The 17,617-nt window shown below is 35.8% G+C and overlaps 2 protein-coding genes across 2 annotated transcripts; both read left to right on the forward strand.

The window, feature by feature from the left end:
• The first annotated feature begins 94 nt into the window (after positions 1-94).
• On the forward strand, positions 95-16,375 carry LOC113119582 (ankyrin repeat and MYND domain-containing protein 2-like). Its single transcript, XM_026289167.1, has 8 exons — positions 95-243; positions 1,219-1,283; positions 2,540-2,874; positions 4,258-4,472; positions 4,553-4,682; positions 5,163-5,276; positions 5,683-5,803; positions 16,333-16,375. Exons 3-8 carry the CDS (start codon positions 2,848-2,850, stop codon positions 16,356-16,358), a joined length of 633 nt encoding a protein of 210 aa, XP_026144952.1. The 5' UTR covers positions 95-243; positions 1,219-1,283; positions 2,540-2,847; the 3' UTR covers positions 16,359-16,375.
• On the forward strand, positions 8,410-9,678 carry sostdc1b (sclerostin domain containing 1b). Its single transcript, XM_026289168.1, has 2 exons — positions 8,410-8,789; positions 9,055-9,678. The coding sequence occupies exons 1-2, from the start codon at positions 8,594-8,596 to the stop codon at positions 9,465-9,467; spliced, it is 609 nt and encodes a 202-aa protein (XP_026144953.1). The 5' UTR covers positions 8,410-8,593; the 3' UTR covers positions 9,468-9,678.
• Positions 16,376-17,617: the final 1,242 nt, after the last annotated feature.

The following is a 17,617-nucleotide window of genomic DNA, read 5'->3' on the forward strand; positions in this document are numbered from 1 at the left end:
ATCGTGAAACTCTTAGATCCACCTTCCCCTCCTATCAATTTCAAAAGTGGTATGAACCAATGATGTTCTCTTTGGAGTTTGGATTTATAAAGTCGGTATTCTGAGGAAGAATTTTGACATCGATATACTATTTATCCTTAACGATAATAGCAATTGATGGTGTCAATATGACGAGCATGACCCCTGCAAGGAAATTTGATCTGACATCTGAAGAGAGAGTGATGCTACAGGTAGCTGCTTCAGGTACTGGATTTTTTTTTTCTTAAAAACAAACTGTCTGCTTATATATTATTTATATAAATTATCCTATCGAATTGGTTGCAGGTTTATTAATTTGTTCCCTTTTGTGACTTGGTTACATTACCTTTCTGACACCATGAGTTTCTTTGTTCACAAAGTTTCTTTCTTTCTTTCTTTTTTTTCTTTTTTTTTTTTTTTGGAAAGAAATTAATACGTTTATTCAGCAAAAAACATTACATTGATAACACAGTGAATACATTTAGAACAAAATATTTCTACTTTAACGAATGCTGTTTTTAACAACTTTATTAAAGAATCCTGAAAGAAAAGTTTCCACTAAAATATTATGCAGCATAAATGCTTTCAACCATGATAATAATTGTGAAATGTTTCTTGAGCAGCAAATCAGCATATAAAAATTATTTCTGAAAGATCACGTGACACTGAACACTGGGGTATGATGCTGAAAATTTAGCTTTGCATCACATTTTACAGTATATTCAAATAGAAAAAAAGATATTTACAATTTTAATATTTCATAATATTACTGTTTTACTGTATTTTTGATCAAATAAATGTAGCCCTGCAGAGTGTGAGACCTCTTTCAAAACATTAAAAATAATCCCCAACTTTTGAACAGCAGTGGATAAACAGTGCCTGTTTCATGCTATACAGACTTTGATATTAAATGAAAGATTTGTTCACATAATATTCTTAAACTATAATCTATGTCCTAATCACATAATCTATCTATAAACTAACCAGTTTAATGAAACTTTCTGTTTATCTTAGAACAGTATTTTAATGAATCCTTGCATAATTTCAAAAAGGTAGATAATATAAATATCTTAAAATTAAGTGTATTTATACAAAGTACAGTTTGTTATGTATGTACACCATCCAGGGAAAAATAAGATGGTGACTAATCATGAGTTGTCCATGTTCCTAGTGTTTAGTAAACTCTGTGTTTTCTCAAAGGTGATGTGCAAGAGGCCACCCAGCTCCTCAGCAATCAAAGCTTGCGTGTTAACTTTCTGGATGAGGTAAGAACATAAAGATGATGAATATGGGTAGTAATTTACAGGCCATTTAAGCACAAGTTATGGCTCATTTGGGTGCACCAAGCTGGAACACAACAAAACATAAAATCAGACACAGGGCGGCTGGCCAAACACAACCCATACTTATTGCTACTTTTATTAATGCTTATGCTATTTTTCTGCAGCCTAACTATTGTACATAGACACAGGACTTACATTGTAAATAGTGGTATTATTTAGTTGTTTTCTGACAATCAGCCCTTATGTAAACGAGTGCAGTGGCTGGTGGGTTGGTGAGGTGACAGCATATGTTCAGGCATATGGCAGAGACTCTTGAGTGGCGGAGGTGGTCATTAAAGAGGTGTGATAATAGAGACATGCCACTAGATGTAACCTACAGACTACTTGAGGTCTTTTGGGGCTTGAATGATTAGAAACAGCAGTTGATAAGTGTATCCCACCTGTCAAAATCAGATGTGCAGCTTGTTCGCTGTGCCACCAACGCAGTCTTTTGACATCATTCAGCTCATGTCACTCTCAACAAGTGCCAGTGTTTTGTCAGAATCTCCATCCTGCAGACACATTTCCTGGATTTTCAAAACTGAACAAGACTAAATGTAATTTGCTTTTGAGTCATGCAGATGAAAAGTGAAGTATTTTCCTTCATTTCATTTTAGTATGGCGTGACCCCTCTCATGCATGCGGCTTATAAGGGCAAAGCAGACTTGTGCAGACTTGTGCATTTTTATCAGCTGCTCATAAAATAACAATACAATCGTCCAGTTTTAAAGCAATAAAGCAGAAGTTTTTAGCAGTCTCCTAAGCTCACCAAGATTGCATTTATAATAAAAAATATTAGATTATTTCCAATAATCAGTGTAAGGAATTAATCACAGTAATATGTTTACATATATGTTAATTGCGATTGCAATCTGTATATACCACATATTTTACTATGATTATGTTTAATGATTATGAGCTTAATCACATCAATTTGATTGAAGTACTGTGTTTACATGAGAAAAGAGTTATTGCAATAATGCCTTTTTCTTTGCTGAATAGAAAGTTCAAAACAACCGCATTTATATGAAAAGAGAAATGTCTTCACTTTTGATCAATTTAATGCATTTTTGCTAAATAAATAATTTCTTTAAAAAATAAAACTACTGACCCCAAACTTTTGAACAGTGTTGGTGTTTAATAATCTGAAAATGGCATCTAAAGTTTTCCCAGCTCATCTAATCTGAATAATCCCGCAGGTAATGCAGAAATAACAGAAATGATTTTAGATGCTGGAGCAGAGACGGATCTGGTCAACTCTGTGGGACGGACTGCTGCTCAGATGGCTGCCTTTGTGGATGAGTGATTCATTTGCATACACACATTTACTACTTTCTAATTAATAAATAATCTTAATCTTTCTGCCCTGTGCGGGTCAGCATGACTGTGTGACAGTAATCAACAATTTATTTTCTCGTGTGAGGCTGGATTACTACACCAAATCCAGGGCTCAGAGATTGAAACTAAACTACCCCCCAAACTAGCAGGACCCCTACACAAAATCATCATGACTACTAACCTCAATCCTGTCAAGGTAAGAACTGCCAAGTGTGTTTATATAACTCAGATTTCAAGCAGCAGTAAGGCACCATGCTCACACAAACCAAACAATGTGAGTGAAACACATGGACCTATGCTTTTATAACACCGGCCCATAAGAATACCATACAAGGTCACATGACTGGAGGAAGCATCAGTTTGCACTAACTGTCACCCCTCCTGCTTTTATTCCATCTAAATATATCCTTGTGATATTACAGAGAAACAACACGGCCTGCATTTCAACATAGGCTTGGACTTCTTTTATAAATCTGTTATAACTACAGCTCTGATAAACAGCCTTCATTGCATAGCATATGAGAATGACATTTGCATGTGACATTGCAATGAACTACATAAATAACAGTGCCTTGCATAATATTTGCTGACTGAAATCCTTTACTTGTTTCTTACTAATGTTGAGGTGTTGATTTCACAAATAGTGCAAAAATAGTCAGACTTTCTCACAAAATAAGACTTCGACAACCATTTGTAAGGAGAAGAAGTTGTATTATCCCTTAAACAACAGTTCTTTCTGGTCCTCGAATCTGATTGGATGAGAGCAGTGCAATATTCTAGTGATTACATAACTTCAACCTCTTCACCATTTGTATCACTCTGCTTACGGTATTTCTCACAGCAAGCGTCATGGCGGGTGCCCAAATACACTAGTATTTTATAAATAATATTGTTTTTGTGTCGCAGAATGTAGTTTTAAGAGTTTTTCATTGCGAGGATATACTTGAAATGCGCGGTTTGTTAATTAAGAAAAATTGCTTCCTGTTTGGATGTAGTAAAATCCACACAGCAACAGAAGCAAATTGTTCAAATTAGTTTTTTTTATATATTTACATTTATAATCTTGTGTTTATGTTAAGTTATTTGACAATAGAGTATGTGTTTGGCATTTGACTGCTTTTGTTATTCTGATAAATACATTAAAGCTGATACATATTGTGTATATAATTTGAAAAATCTACATTCTCATTTTGTGAAAACAAAAATTTTTCAACTCCGCATCATCAAAATAGGTAATATTAGTTTTTTTTGACGAATCAGCAGAAACGTTTTTTCCAAATGTGGGCCTGTGAGTGTCAAATCAGGTGTGTGTTAGTAATTGAATACACAGTTGCTCTAGCATGGACTTGCGTGTGTGCTTTGTGGCGGATCTCGGATGGCATCTGTGTGTGCTATCTCAGCTGTCTCACGTCCAGTGATTTCTGATGAGTAAGGTGTCTCAGCGGGGATCAGTTAACAGAATCATGTAGCGTGAGAATTTGTCTCCTCCATGAAACTTGCATTGTAAGACAGGCTAGTGTTTCCCTTCTATATACACTTCTCATATTCTGGGGCACTTTTTTCCATCATGCGTTTTCAGATGGTGATGCTGGTGAAGGAGGACCCCTTATTGATGGATGTGATTGCACTGGAGAAGGGCTACCGTGTGATGGATCTGCTCTGTGAGCAGTGTGTGAAACTGCAGGATATGAATGAGGTACTGGCCATGAAGTTGCACTACATCAGCTGCGTGCTACAGAAGTGTCTGGCCTTCCTGCAGGAACGTGATGAAAACCTGGATGCCCTGTTGAAGAGGTGACATCATCATTATGGTCCTTCCTTCTCAGACAGTCTTACAAATGGAGTCACGGAAACATATTTTTCTTCTGCCCAAGCCTTCTGAAAGGAAGAGACAGTGATGGCTTCCCTCAGTACCTGGAGAAATTCATTCATGATTGTATCCGGAAGTTTCCCTATTGCGAAGCAACACTGCTGCAACAGCTGGTCCGAAGTATAGCGCCTGTGGTAATTGTCAGTACACTTTGAAACATATAAAACGGACACCTTATCATTTTAAACAAAGTTGCAAGGGTCATATAATATGGAATTTATTTTAAATAATACTTACTTTATTAAGTTACATCTTGCCTTTCTATTAATCAAAGAAACGTTTCAAAGTTTCTTCAGAAATATTATGTTGCACGACTGTTTTCAACATTTTTAAGAATATGAAATGTTTCCTGCAGCAGATGAGCATCTTAGAGTGATTTCTGAAGTAATGATGCTCAAAATCCAGCTTTGCATCAACAAATTCGATTTGACTAAATATTCAAATTAAGAAATTTATTTTAAACTGTAATAATATTTCACAACATTTTTTATTTTACTAATTTACTAGACAATCTTTTGAATGCTAATGTAGATGTTCATGACTTGCTGGCTGATGTCAGATTTTTAAACTGTGTGGACATTTTTTTTTTTCACAAGCTCTCTTCTTGTTTCCAGGGGAACGACCCCACAGTCTTCTCGGTTCTGACCCAGGCACCGACAGCCCAGATGGTGCTTATGGACACTGAGTACTGTGATGCATGTGGAGAGAAGTGCTCCTTCTGTAAAATGGTATAATGTGTTTCCTTTTTTCCTTAAGTAATCATAGCTTGCCATCAACATTCATTCCCTTAATACTGACATTTCTGATCATTTTGTTGCCAAACTTACAAATGTTGCGAATGTGATTTATTTTAACGTTAATCACACGTAATGACTGCAAAGTACACTGACTTCAACTTGCTGTTTAGCAACTGCTTTCCCATTTTAATTAAGAACCCCAAATGTTGTCAGAAATGGAAGAACATTCAAATGAAAAGATATCTAACTTCAAAACTGAATTTAAAGTTCACTGTTGAGTTGCATTATACAAAGATTATTGTTTCGTATTCTAAAGTAAGCTCTATTTTGTCATTATGTTTGAGTTCCACATATTGCTGATAAACTGTTTTCCCATAATGCTCTGATCTCTTTGCAGGTGGTTTACTGTGGGCCGACGTGTCAGAGGCTGTACTGGTTCACTCATAAGAGGCAGCGCAAAACTCCTGTGTCACAGAGAGGCAGCCGCCAACCCAAACTGAGAGAACTCTCTAGCCATGGTACTGTTAAGTGTTAGCACTTTAGTGTTCGATCTTTCTGATCCTCAGCTGGATCGGTGCTCTGCATTTTTTAGGAAACAGTAAACAATAATACTGAAGTGCTGGATTGTAGACTTATTCTAAGCTGTGTAAGTACAGGACATGTAGAGTACATGACAAACTGCTAACCAAAGGACTTACTATTTTGACTGTGGGTAACTGTTTGATACTCGAGAGATAGGAAGAAAAGGCTTTTCTCTATCACTTTAAGGGAATCATCTGAATTAGAAGAGAAATATGAACAGATCAAGCATCGTTTACAAGTGAAAACAGTCCAAAAAAGTACTAAACAAGTATGTTGGTTGATTGATTTTGGATGGACATATTCACTGGAGGATTATAGACTCAGAAGTGACAGTTATACTTAAAAAAAAAAAAAAAAAAAAACATGTAAACATGCAGATTTTCACTTCACAATATGTTAACTGATGGACTGGGGTCATGTGACTTACTTGTAGATTTTGTGATGTTTTTATCAGCTGTTTGTCATGCTGACGGCACCCATTCACTCTAGAGGATCCACTAATGAGCAAATGATGTGAAGCTAAATTTCTCCAAATGTGTTCCAATGAAGAAACAAACTCATCTACATCTTGGATGGCCTGAGGCCAGCAAATTTTCATCTTTGGGTGAACTATTCCTTTATGTGCTTTTGTTTAAGTTCTATTTTTGCTTGTTTCATAACATAGTTTTTTTTTATCTGCATTTTGCTTCTTACATAATTTGCTTTTAAAGTAAAACCTCTAAAATAATTCATATTGAAGGCTTAATTCTATCTAAACTTTTTTCTTGATCAAATAAAGAATTTGATGTAACGCATACATTTTAATGCAGAAGTTTTCCGCTAGAGGGCAGCGTCTATCCTCTGAAGATCAAGTGGGATCTTAAATGTGGCATCAGCAGGCTGTGTACTGTTTACTTTCTTAGAATGAATAGCATACATACTTGAATTGATCAGAATCACAGTTTTTATTACAAACATAAATCTCTTTCAGGTAAAATGTTGATCTCAGTACTGATCACCCAATGAAATAGGCATCTGATGATGTTTTTTTATTTATTTAAAAAAGATTAAAAAAAATAATTAATATGCATCGTTATCATAATCATCAATCAATATATACCAACATATTAAAAAATATATGTATATTTGGGAAGTGTCCAGTTTAAGCTGGATTATACAGTGAGTTTTGAGAGAGCAGGGATCTCCTCCGTGGACTTTCCCACACTTGGTCCTGTTGCACACATCCTAAGGCACTCGCTCCAAATTCTATAGACGGCTGTGTCTGTTCCTTAGTGCTTTGTTCCAAGTCTCCACATCCCCTCATCCCAAGGGACTATCTCACCCTGTGGGCCAAACGAGGGTCTATTTAGCACATGGTTGACACGTCGCATGTCAATATTCCCATAACTCAGTGCCGTAACCTCTCTGTTTCCCCAGAGATTCATCCCTCTCCTGTCTCCATCTATGAGCATGTCACGGTCATTACAGGTGCATGAAAGGACTATCTCAAATATCCGGTTTTTGAGATGCAGAAATTAGCGAATGCCGCATCGTATCGCATGACTTTGATATTCCTCTTTCAAGCCCTGAGGTTGCATATTCAGTGATCCCCAATAAACCCCCCTTTACCAATATGACTAACAGTGCTTTTTAGGTAATAAGAGATCATTTTGACAGCAGTGGCTTTTGAAATACATTTTTTAAGGGGAAAAATCAGCACAATATTAAAGTGTTTTTTTCGTGTACCAGGGGGCAAGCATAGTGAATTAATCATAAATGCCTGAGGAGTGAGTGAAACTAGAAACTTTTTGGGGGAGCCACACATTTTCGGTGGAAGAAAGCAAGCATTGGGCTTTTGTGTTTCCTCCATGTCGTTTGTGTTATGCACATTCATTTGGTGAGCTCATCGGAGGCACCTGTTTGGATAATTTTGGGGGTAAAATAATCCAGGCCTATCCCGTTTCATAGGTTTTGTCATGCATGCCTGTACCTAGAGTTCAATGTATCAGGTTCACATGTAGAGGATCTAAATATGCTTGAAAAGTCATTCACACCTGAGAGCGCAACATCCTCAGCACAGTGTCTCTCTGAGTGTTGCAATGCACTGCTTGATCACATGTATCAACTGAGCTACACAATAGGTGTTCCCTATACTTAAGATAAGCAATACAATAATAGTGATATAAGTTACATAAGATATAATAATACAGTTCTTTGCATTAGTAAAAAATAAAATAATAATAATAATAATAATAATAATAATAATAATACTTCCTATAACATTATTATATCAGAATAAAAGTAACATTTAAAAGTTAGGCAGATAAATAGGGTCAGAGTAAAATGAAAAACTAATTTTTTTCACAGCAAGTGCGTTTCTCTAATAATGTAGCAGTTTTACACCAAAAAAAATGTATACGTATTTTTGTTGGTTTTAATAATCATACATATAAATAGCCTATTACAGATAATAAATTTTGTCAGATTTCATGTCATGTTTTTGGGACGATTAGCTAAAAAAAAAAGTATAGCTTTCCAACTTCCAGTCAATTTTCCACAGTCCAAAATACTGTAGCTGTAGGTGGGCGTGTACTACATCGCGTGGACACGCCCATTTCCAGGACACTTCATTATTCCACTCACTGCTGCTGTTCTGGAATGGGCGGGTATATAAACATAGATGAGAAACAGGTAGGTATAATAATTCTCCGAGTTTTCAAAGAGACACAGAACCGAACTCTTTTGCAATGCCCCTCAGCACATGCGAATACCAGCTGCTGTTTCTGCTCTGCTTTCTGATAAAAAGCTGTCATGCTTTCAAAAATGTTGCCACTGAAGAGTTCAATGGGCACATGGTCGCATCATCTCACCAGCCTCCAAATAATGCCTCCTTAAATCGAGTGCGCAACGGAGGAAGACGAACGGAGAGCCGAGACCAAACCGGTACGTATTTACTCTTGCGTTCATCATACTTTTGAAGGGTTCATATCAATAATATTACAAAATTCCACTCATCCGAATCTATGTGGTTGCTCGCAGATATTTTTAAAAACATGAGCTGCTGTATAATTTCAATAGTGATATTTAAAACTGATTTAGAGTTCAGGCTATTGTATTAGCCTACTGTAGAAGTAACTTAAAGTGCAATGCATCATATTATTCCTTCTCCATTCACTGATTTTTTAAAGCATGAACTTTCCATTTGCAGAACAGCACCAGGTTGGTTGCAGGGAGCTGAGATCAACTAAATATATATCTGACGGCCAGTGCACCAGCCTGAATCCCGTCAAGGAGTTAGTGTGTGCTGGAGAATGTCTACCCACCCACCTGTTGCCCAACTGGATCGGTGGAGGTCACTACTGGAGCAGACGGGACGCCCAAGAGTGGCGCTGCGTCACCGAGCGCACACGCATCCAGCGCATTAAACTCCAGTGCCAGGACGGCAGCACGCGCACCTACAAGATCACCGCCGTCACATCCTGCACCTGCAAGAGATACACGCGCCAAAACAACGAGTCCTCTCATGCCCCTCAGAGTCCCTCACGGGATCATCCACTGCAGAGCCCCAAGAAGAAAAAAAGCAAAAATAAAAACTCAAAGCCTAATTCTAAAAATGAATAAATACATGAGCCTCTGGTTTGTTGAGGATGAGCCATTCTGCTGCAGATTTGACCAACTCAGATTTGACCTGCCCATGGAAGGAAAGTGACTTTGAAATGCAATGACTCTTGACTTGGACTGCATCAAGATGACAGCTGTTTTTCTTCATATTTTCAGATCTGGATTCTTTTTAGGACTGTGTATATGTGAGAGTATTTGCACTTTCTGAGTGTAATGTTTTATATATATATATATATATATATATATATATATATATATATATATATATATATATATATATAAATATATATATATAATATATATATATATATATATATATATATATATATATATATATATATATATATATATATATATAAATAGCCTAATTACATAAAGCAATTATGCATACTATTTCAAATGACAGACAAAATAAAAATAATGTCATAATTTACTTGCCCTCAGTTTGATCCAAACCTGAGGAAGAATGTTGGTAACCAAACAGCTGCCGGTAGTCATTGACTTCCATAGTATGAGAGAAAAAAAAAACTACTACTTGCTACTGGCAACTGTTTGGTTACCAACATTCTTCACAATATCTTATTTTGTGTTCAACAGAAGAAAACATTTGTAACAACTTAAGGGTGAGTAAATAATAACACAATTTTCATTTTGGGTGAATTATTCCTTTAAAAATGGACTCATTACTACAGTTATGTAAATATTTGCATTTCATATATAGTAGTTTTTAATAGAATTACATCCATATATTTTTATAGAATTTTATGAAAAATTCAAGTTGACATTCACAGTTGAATACCCGTTAATACAATAAATTAAGTAGTTTAATTATGCTGGTTTGTATCATTTTGTTCCGCTGACTCGCTAAAGGCAAGGTTGTAGAATTACATGGACTGACAGAAACTATGTAACAAATGAGGAATAAGTTGAAGAAGCGAGTTCTTTCTCACTGTGTTCGTAACTCTACGCTGCACTGTTGTGAATGGCTGCCCTCACCTGCAGGCACAGCAGCTACTTTTTGGCTGCAACATGTTAAAGCTGCTTCATTGTATCCCGTATCTTTTCACTCTGCCATTCTGAAAGTTGTGTTGCTGTGCCTGAGGTTATATTCCCAAGTTATGAATCAGATTCCTTGTGTTGTGAATCCAGGAATCCCAAGGAAGGTGACACTGCACAGGTTACACTGCAAGTCACTGGGACATGAGATACTTTGTGGATCCTGTAGAAACTGCACTAAAAGAAACTTTGGGTACACTGTAACAAATTTCTCTAGTTTTCACAGCATTATTGCTGTAAAATGAACAGATCCATACTGTAGAATGTTTACAGTATTTTGCTGTACATTTGCAAAGCATGATGGGTAAAATTTCAATAGCGGGACATTTTACAGTAAAAGTATTTTCCTGTGAATCATAGTCATTTTGAGTGGGATTTTTTTCTAAAATGGATTACTTAACCTCAGAAAGGTAAAGTTTTTCATTATTTTTTATCATATATTGTTACATTTGCAGTTTCCACTGGTAAAGTTAATGTCTTTCACTTTCAGAGTGAATGCACGCGTGAGAGAGAAGTAGGAAATAAATTTGTTTATATCTTCATTCCTGGCAACATTTTATTGATGACATCATTAGTTTGGTAAAATATTAACACTGCTGGATAAAAATTATTCTGGAATTGAGTCCGTGTATGTTTGTAGATTAGCCATTTAAAGCCGCATATTCATTTTTCTCTTGTTAGAGGATACTGCTTTAAAACTGAAAGAAAACGCAGCAACAGGTAATATTTTAAAACTGCACAACATTTTTTTCTGAGGATTAAGTTATGTTTTTATTCATCGCAAGGGGCACGGTTAAGGACATCCCCAGAGCTCATCTGTATTCAGATATCAGTTAAAATGGCATCACGCCACAAATTAAACAACACCATTTCTCAACAAAATCACGTCAGAACTAATCAGGCAAAACGGCCTCAGACTAAAAGTCATCAGATCTCGTAATTCGTTTTCATTTTCTCTCATGTTTAATGTTTGTTATTAAGGCTATGGTTACACTTAACATTGCAACTGTTAATGCGTTAATTCATTTCCACGTTAGAATAGCATGTCCTTTTTTGTTGTGATATAACGTAGTGTCTATGTATTTGTATTTTTATGTATATTGACATTTTAAAGTCAATAAATGTTGTTTTTTGTGTCAAAAAAAATATCATCTTTTACACTTCACTCAATTAACAATATTAAAATAATCTTTGCTGTTAAAACCAGTATCTATTAGTCTGATTTCACTTAAGGTAATGTGATTTTTACTGTAAAAAAGAAAGAAAAAAAAAAAGAAAGAAACATTAGCTTCATTCAGCTTAGATCACTGTGATGAATAACTTTTTACATTATATTCACATGGAAACCTGGTGTTAAATTGTAATACTATTTCACAATATTACTGTTTTTACTTCATTCTAATCAAATAAGTTCAGCCTTGGTGAGCAGAAGATACTTTTTCAAAGAAGTAAATAATCTTACTGATCCCAAACTTTTAAACTATAGTGTAAATTACAGTTATGATGATCCACTCATTTAAATGATACTTTGGCTCGTGTAGTCCATTCTTAATAATGATGACAACTAATACATTTACAAATAATAAATAATACATTTAAGGGTTAACATGTAACACTTAATCAAAATAATATCAGTTTTGAGAGCATTAGTGTCAGTGTGCTGATTTTTGCACAAACAGGGGCAGCTATGGTGCTTGGCCTTTAATGAGGTCACAAAATTCTGGACTATTGACAATACCAAGGATTTATCAAAGTTTTGATTTATCAAAGTTTTTTGCTCTTTTACTTTGAAATGACCTTCCAGATAATGTTTGGGACTCAAACACAGTCTTTTAGTTTTAAATTACATTAAAATACATATTTTTTGCCAAGTATTCACACAACAAATCTGATAACTTTACACTCCAATTATATGTGATGAAATAAATCATATTTTGTCTGAAATAATATGAACAGCAGCTATGCTAAACTTTTTCCTTTTTATATCTTGTTTCTATCTCACTCAACTAAAAATATTAAAATAATATTTGCTGTTAAAAAACAGCATTCTATTACTCTAATTTCACTTACGGTAATGTGATTTTTGCTGTAAAAAATGACAGCATTTACAGTAAATTACTGTGATTAAACTTATACAGTCAGCATACTGTGGAATATATTACAGCAACTTACTTGCCAATTGCTTCCAGCAAGTTCCTGTAAATTTCAAAGTAATCTTTTTACAGTGTAGTCAAGAAAATGCTTTCCAGTTTTCTATGCAAGATGCATCAGAAGGTCAGCAAATGGACTATAGGCGGTCCTGGGTGTGCTGTCTGAGATGAAATGAGGTTGAGAAACTAAGGCAGGTAACATCATGAGTCTAACGGAAGACGTCTGTCTGATGTCTCTGGTGTGTTGACAGGTGCAGGCAGAAACGGGTGCTTTTGTCTGTACTGATTCTCCATCTCTATAATTATTCCTGACAACAGATTCACCTCCAGAGAGTTTGAGGTACGGGGACCACCTGCTGTTATTTATAAGCTCTATTACCAAATACATTCCCTAAAGAGAGGGTTGCTCTGATGCACAAAACTCTGCATACTCCCACATACTGTGGTATTCAAACACACGCTATCCCTTGGTAATGTGTGCTATTTGTTTACTCAAGATTCTGAGCTCAGAACACACTCCATTGGCTTTGCCAAAGTTTGCAAGGTTAGTTGTGTAAAGGGTGGGGACTTGGTTCTGCGCAACGTTTGATAGGAAATATACGGCATACATCACTAGAGACAAGTCTGTCGTTTCACCAGAAGATCCAGTGGTGACACTTTAATTAAACATAACTCAAAACATTAAACAAAGAAAAAGAAACACGATCATGGATGAGTTGCTCACAATAAGATCTATAAACTGTGTTTGGAAAACAGATGGGGTGAAATTTCATGGCTTTTGTTTCAGGAAATTGAGATATAGTTTAAGTAAACTACATTCACAAGTAGAACTGTATGTTACAGAATTATTGTGAAATGATCAAAATTAATGTATTACTTGGGCATAAATATGGATTACAAAATCTACAATAATTTTTCTGTACAAGCAGTTGCTGTTACTGTTTTTAATACATTTTCTGTGGCTAAACCACAGATTTCCAAATATTTTTGTCAGTCAAACTCATTTGACCTAAAACACATTTTCTTGTTCACGTAAGCCATTTTGAGAAACCCTGTTCTTGCTATTTCAAATAACCTTACTCTATTTAACATTCAGATTTATGCTGTGAATAGTGGACCAAGAAAATCCCATACATTTACATGATGACACACTGGCATAAATCATTTTTATACCCTTGTCTCGAAAGAACAAATCTCACTGTTTCTTTTAATTCAACAGTTAATTTTTTACTAGTTATAGAAAAAACATCTAAATCCTCTCTGAGTAATTTACACACCATTTAATTTGTTGCTTCTCACACGGTTTCATCACTCAATATAGTTTTATGTTGCTGTGCATCATTTCACAACACTTGTCAGTTCTCAACAAACTGTCTTTGTTTAAAATTACACATTTATAATCATATACCATAAAGCAGTGGAGTGCTGGACTTCAGCTAATTCCTGCAAGTGATGTATAACTCACTCTGTCAACACTGTGCAATGTGCCAAAATAGCCGTAACTCCACCTCACCTAAGGTTTGGAGTTGGACCATTACTATAAACAACACAGCAACCTCCCAGTCACACATCTTTACTGCAAAAAAAGCTCAAACAAAATTCACCTGTCAGTGCTGCCTTAAATATTTGTTTTGTGTCAACTTGAAATAGAAGTTGTTTAAACATAGAGTTAGACCAAAAACTAAATTGTGTCTTTTGCATCATGTATTGTATAATCATGAATTGAATGTCGTCCGTCTATACCAATGCACAATAATGTTCTATTTATTGTGAGCATGCATTGCAGTAATGTTATCTGCTGCTTTAAACGCTCAAGCTCATTAAAAGAATCGTCCACCCAGAAATGAACATTTGCTAAACATGTACTCACCCACAGACCTTCCAAAATGTAGATGAGTTTGTTTCTTCATCAGAACAGATTTGGAGCAATACATGTAGCATTACATAAGTTACTCAATAATGAATCCTCTACAGCGAATGGGTGCCGTCAGAGTGAGAGTCCAAACATCTGATAAAAACATCACAGTAATCCACACCACTCCAGACCCTCAACAAACCCACCTATCTTTCTCACATTTTTGGGGGGTGAACTATTCCTTTAATGTCATGTCAATACTGACTGACTTTATCATTCACCATCAGGAAATTAAAAAAAAGTGATTTTAACGATATCAGTGCTTTATGCTGTTTTCACTAACTGTGATGTAACTGTGATATTCTCATAAAATTAGCATGATTAAAACTTCATGGTTATAGTTATTGTTCTTGGTGAGAACAGGCCTTAATCCACATGAATTCATGCTAGAGTACATTGTGGGAAATATTGTACATGGACCTGAGGACTTGAGTATGTGATCTGTAGTATATGATATGATTCAAAATGAGTCAAAATCATGGATTATCCGTGATACATTTTAAGTTATTGCAACAAATAGACACAGAATACATGTTTAGGTGCACTAGACTTCATAATGTCGCTTTGCTAAATCAAAATAATGTGTGATATTAAAATCTCTCAAAGTTGATATTTTGGTGATTTAACCCAGCAGGGGACACCTGTGGAATGGCTAATGAGGATATATTTGACTCTTCCTCTCAGCTCTGGCTCTCTGCATGTGGTAACGATTCTCACAGTAATGATGCACAATTAATCATGTTAAACTCTAGTTATAACCAGGAAGAGGGCCAGGCAGGATCACAGAGAGGAAAGTTCGCCTACAATACTAATCCTTCCTTTAACTAGCCCGCTAACATCCAGACAAGAGGTCTAATAAAGTGTCGGTTTGCACTGTGTGAATGTAAGAAAATCTACTGTAGAACTGGACTAAATAAGGCAACCACATTTGCTTCATTAAAAATATCAAAACACAAAGCTACAGCATAGCCCACGGCTATGAGATGCAATCACAGGTCTTTACCTAAGTTGGAGATGTTGATGGTTTTACCTCATGTCTTTTAGAGCACAAAGCAAAACAAAGTTTTCTGAGATGTCTCAAGGCCACTGTCGGGACTTTTTCTGTTCAGTGTTTACTATGGATGCATCCCACTTTCTTGTAACCATAGCGGCCTTGTAACATCACATTTAAACCACTATCTGCAAAGCTTTTCATGTAGAGGTCAACGAATGTCACTTACATTGTATGATATTGAAGAGCAGCCCAACTCACAGACATGAGAGAAAAAGCGTCCAGACGCCGTCACACCTGTTTCTCATTCAACCAAGATGCTCTTGAGAGATGCATTCATCCTCCAGCTAGCCCATCTTCTGTAAAACAAAGACCCTCAGTGTTTCTGGGGCCCCTTGTTGCTATGTTAATACATCTAATTATGAAACTGTTACTGTTTGGGCTTCGTAGGAGCAGAAACGGAATGCAGTAAAAATGACAGATGGAATGTTAAGCACCGATACACAATCTGAGTAAACAATGAATTGGAAACTGGACTGGTCTTAGAAACACTGTGTGCAGTTTGGTAACTAATAATGAATTGCTAAGATGGCAATACAGGTAGCTTGTTAAGGAAAGAACAACATGAACTAAAGATTTAGATAAGTGTATGATGATTTTATTTAATTTGGCAAGCAGTGATGCCACATTCCACTGTGATTTTCCTGCCCTTTTCATTATGTTATTGACATTGATCTGTTTTTATTTCCACAGGCATGTCTCAGCCGAGAGCAGTATGAGGATATGAACAAACCTGCTGAACGCTAATGTCTGAGCTGTGTAAGTAAACAGTTCATCTTTATGGATGTGTTTAATACGTATAGCGATGATTTACATATATATATATGTCATATATAAGCCACAAAAAAGAAGCCGCTTCAAACAACAAAACAAAAATCTATTTTGCCCCTGATTTATTTATTCATTTATAGGACTATAATTCAATGAAACATTTTAATCACATTAATTACATGACATACTGATTAATCATAATTAGGTTAGATTAACTAAATGGCTTATTACACGGTGCTGTGGAATGCTTGATCCTGATTGGTCGTAAACACATTTAGCGGTCTGATATTTCCTAATATTTGCCCTCGAGCTTGGCAACGCTGTATCACGCTGTATCCAGATGAAAGAAACCGGCGCTACTTTAAAGTTTCTCATGTCACATTGTGGATTTGCTTTATTCTGTTGTTTTATATACACACAACTGTGTCTCACTTATCAGTTATAGTGGAATTCGCTTAGAGCTGTTAATGGCTAATATTCCTTAAATATATTGTAGTCCGTCATTTGCTCGGCCGGATGCTGTAGTGGACTATTTTTCTGCGGAAGCTTTAATATTATACACAGGTAATTTTTAAATCATTTCAACCACGTATTTGATTGGTGAGCTCTTTGATTATTTTAGACTGCAACATTTACCTTAATCATCAACAAGCAAGATGAAGAAACTGATGGCAATATATTATCTTAGCCTGCTATTCAGGGAGTCAAATCCTCAAATGTATTTATTTGTAAACTTTTTTTAAATTATTATTGCATAAGGAATAATAACTACTAATAATATAATAAAACACATAGCTTGTGTAGCTAAAATTTAGCCCTTTCGTCAAGACCCCTCAGATGTAGGCCTATTTCTTCTTTACCTGTGACACATGCACTAAGAGAAATCTCTCTGTACCTGGCTACTAAGGTTCTTAGCTTAAGGCTTTAGGCCTAATATTAGTACTACCTGGGACTATAATCACTGTACTCTCTGCCCAACTGCTATTTCTATTTCATTCATCATCTTCATGACAGTAGAGACTGTGCACACACTTAATCCTTGTTGTTAATGCAGAGTTGATGATCAGTTCCTTCGATGCCTAGATTTGGGGTCTTCTGGCAAAATGGCGTATTTTTCTGTCATTAAAAGACGTGTTGGTTCCGTCACTTAAGTTGAGAAATACGACTTGGAGTTTGGTATGGCAGCTGGCAGTAGTATTGAGGGATA

Source organism: Carassius auratus, chromosome 19, assembly GCF_003368295.1.
Source record: "Carassius auratus strain Wakin chromosome 19, ASM336829v1, whole genome shotgun sequence".
Classification (NCBI taxonomy): Eukaryota; Metazoa; Chordata; class Actinopteri; order Cypriniformes; family Cyprinidae; genus Carassius; species Carassius auratus.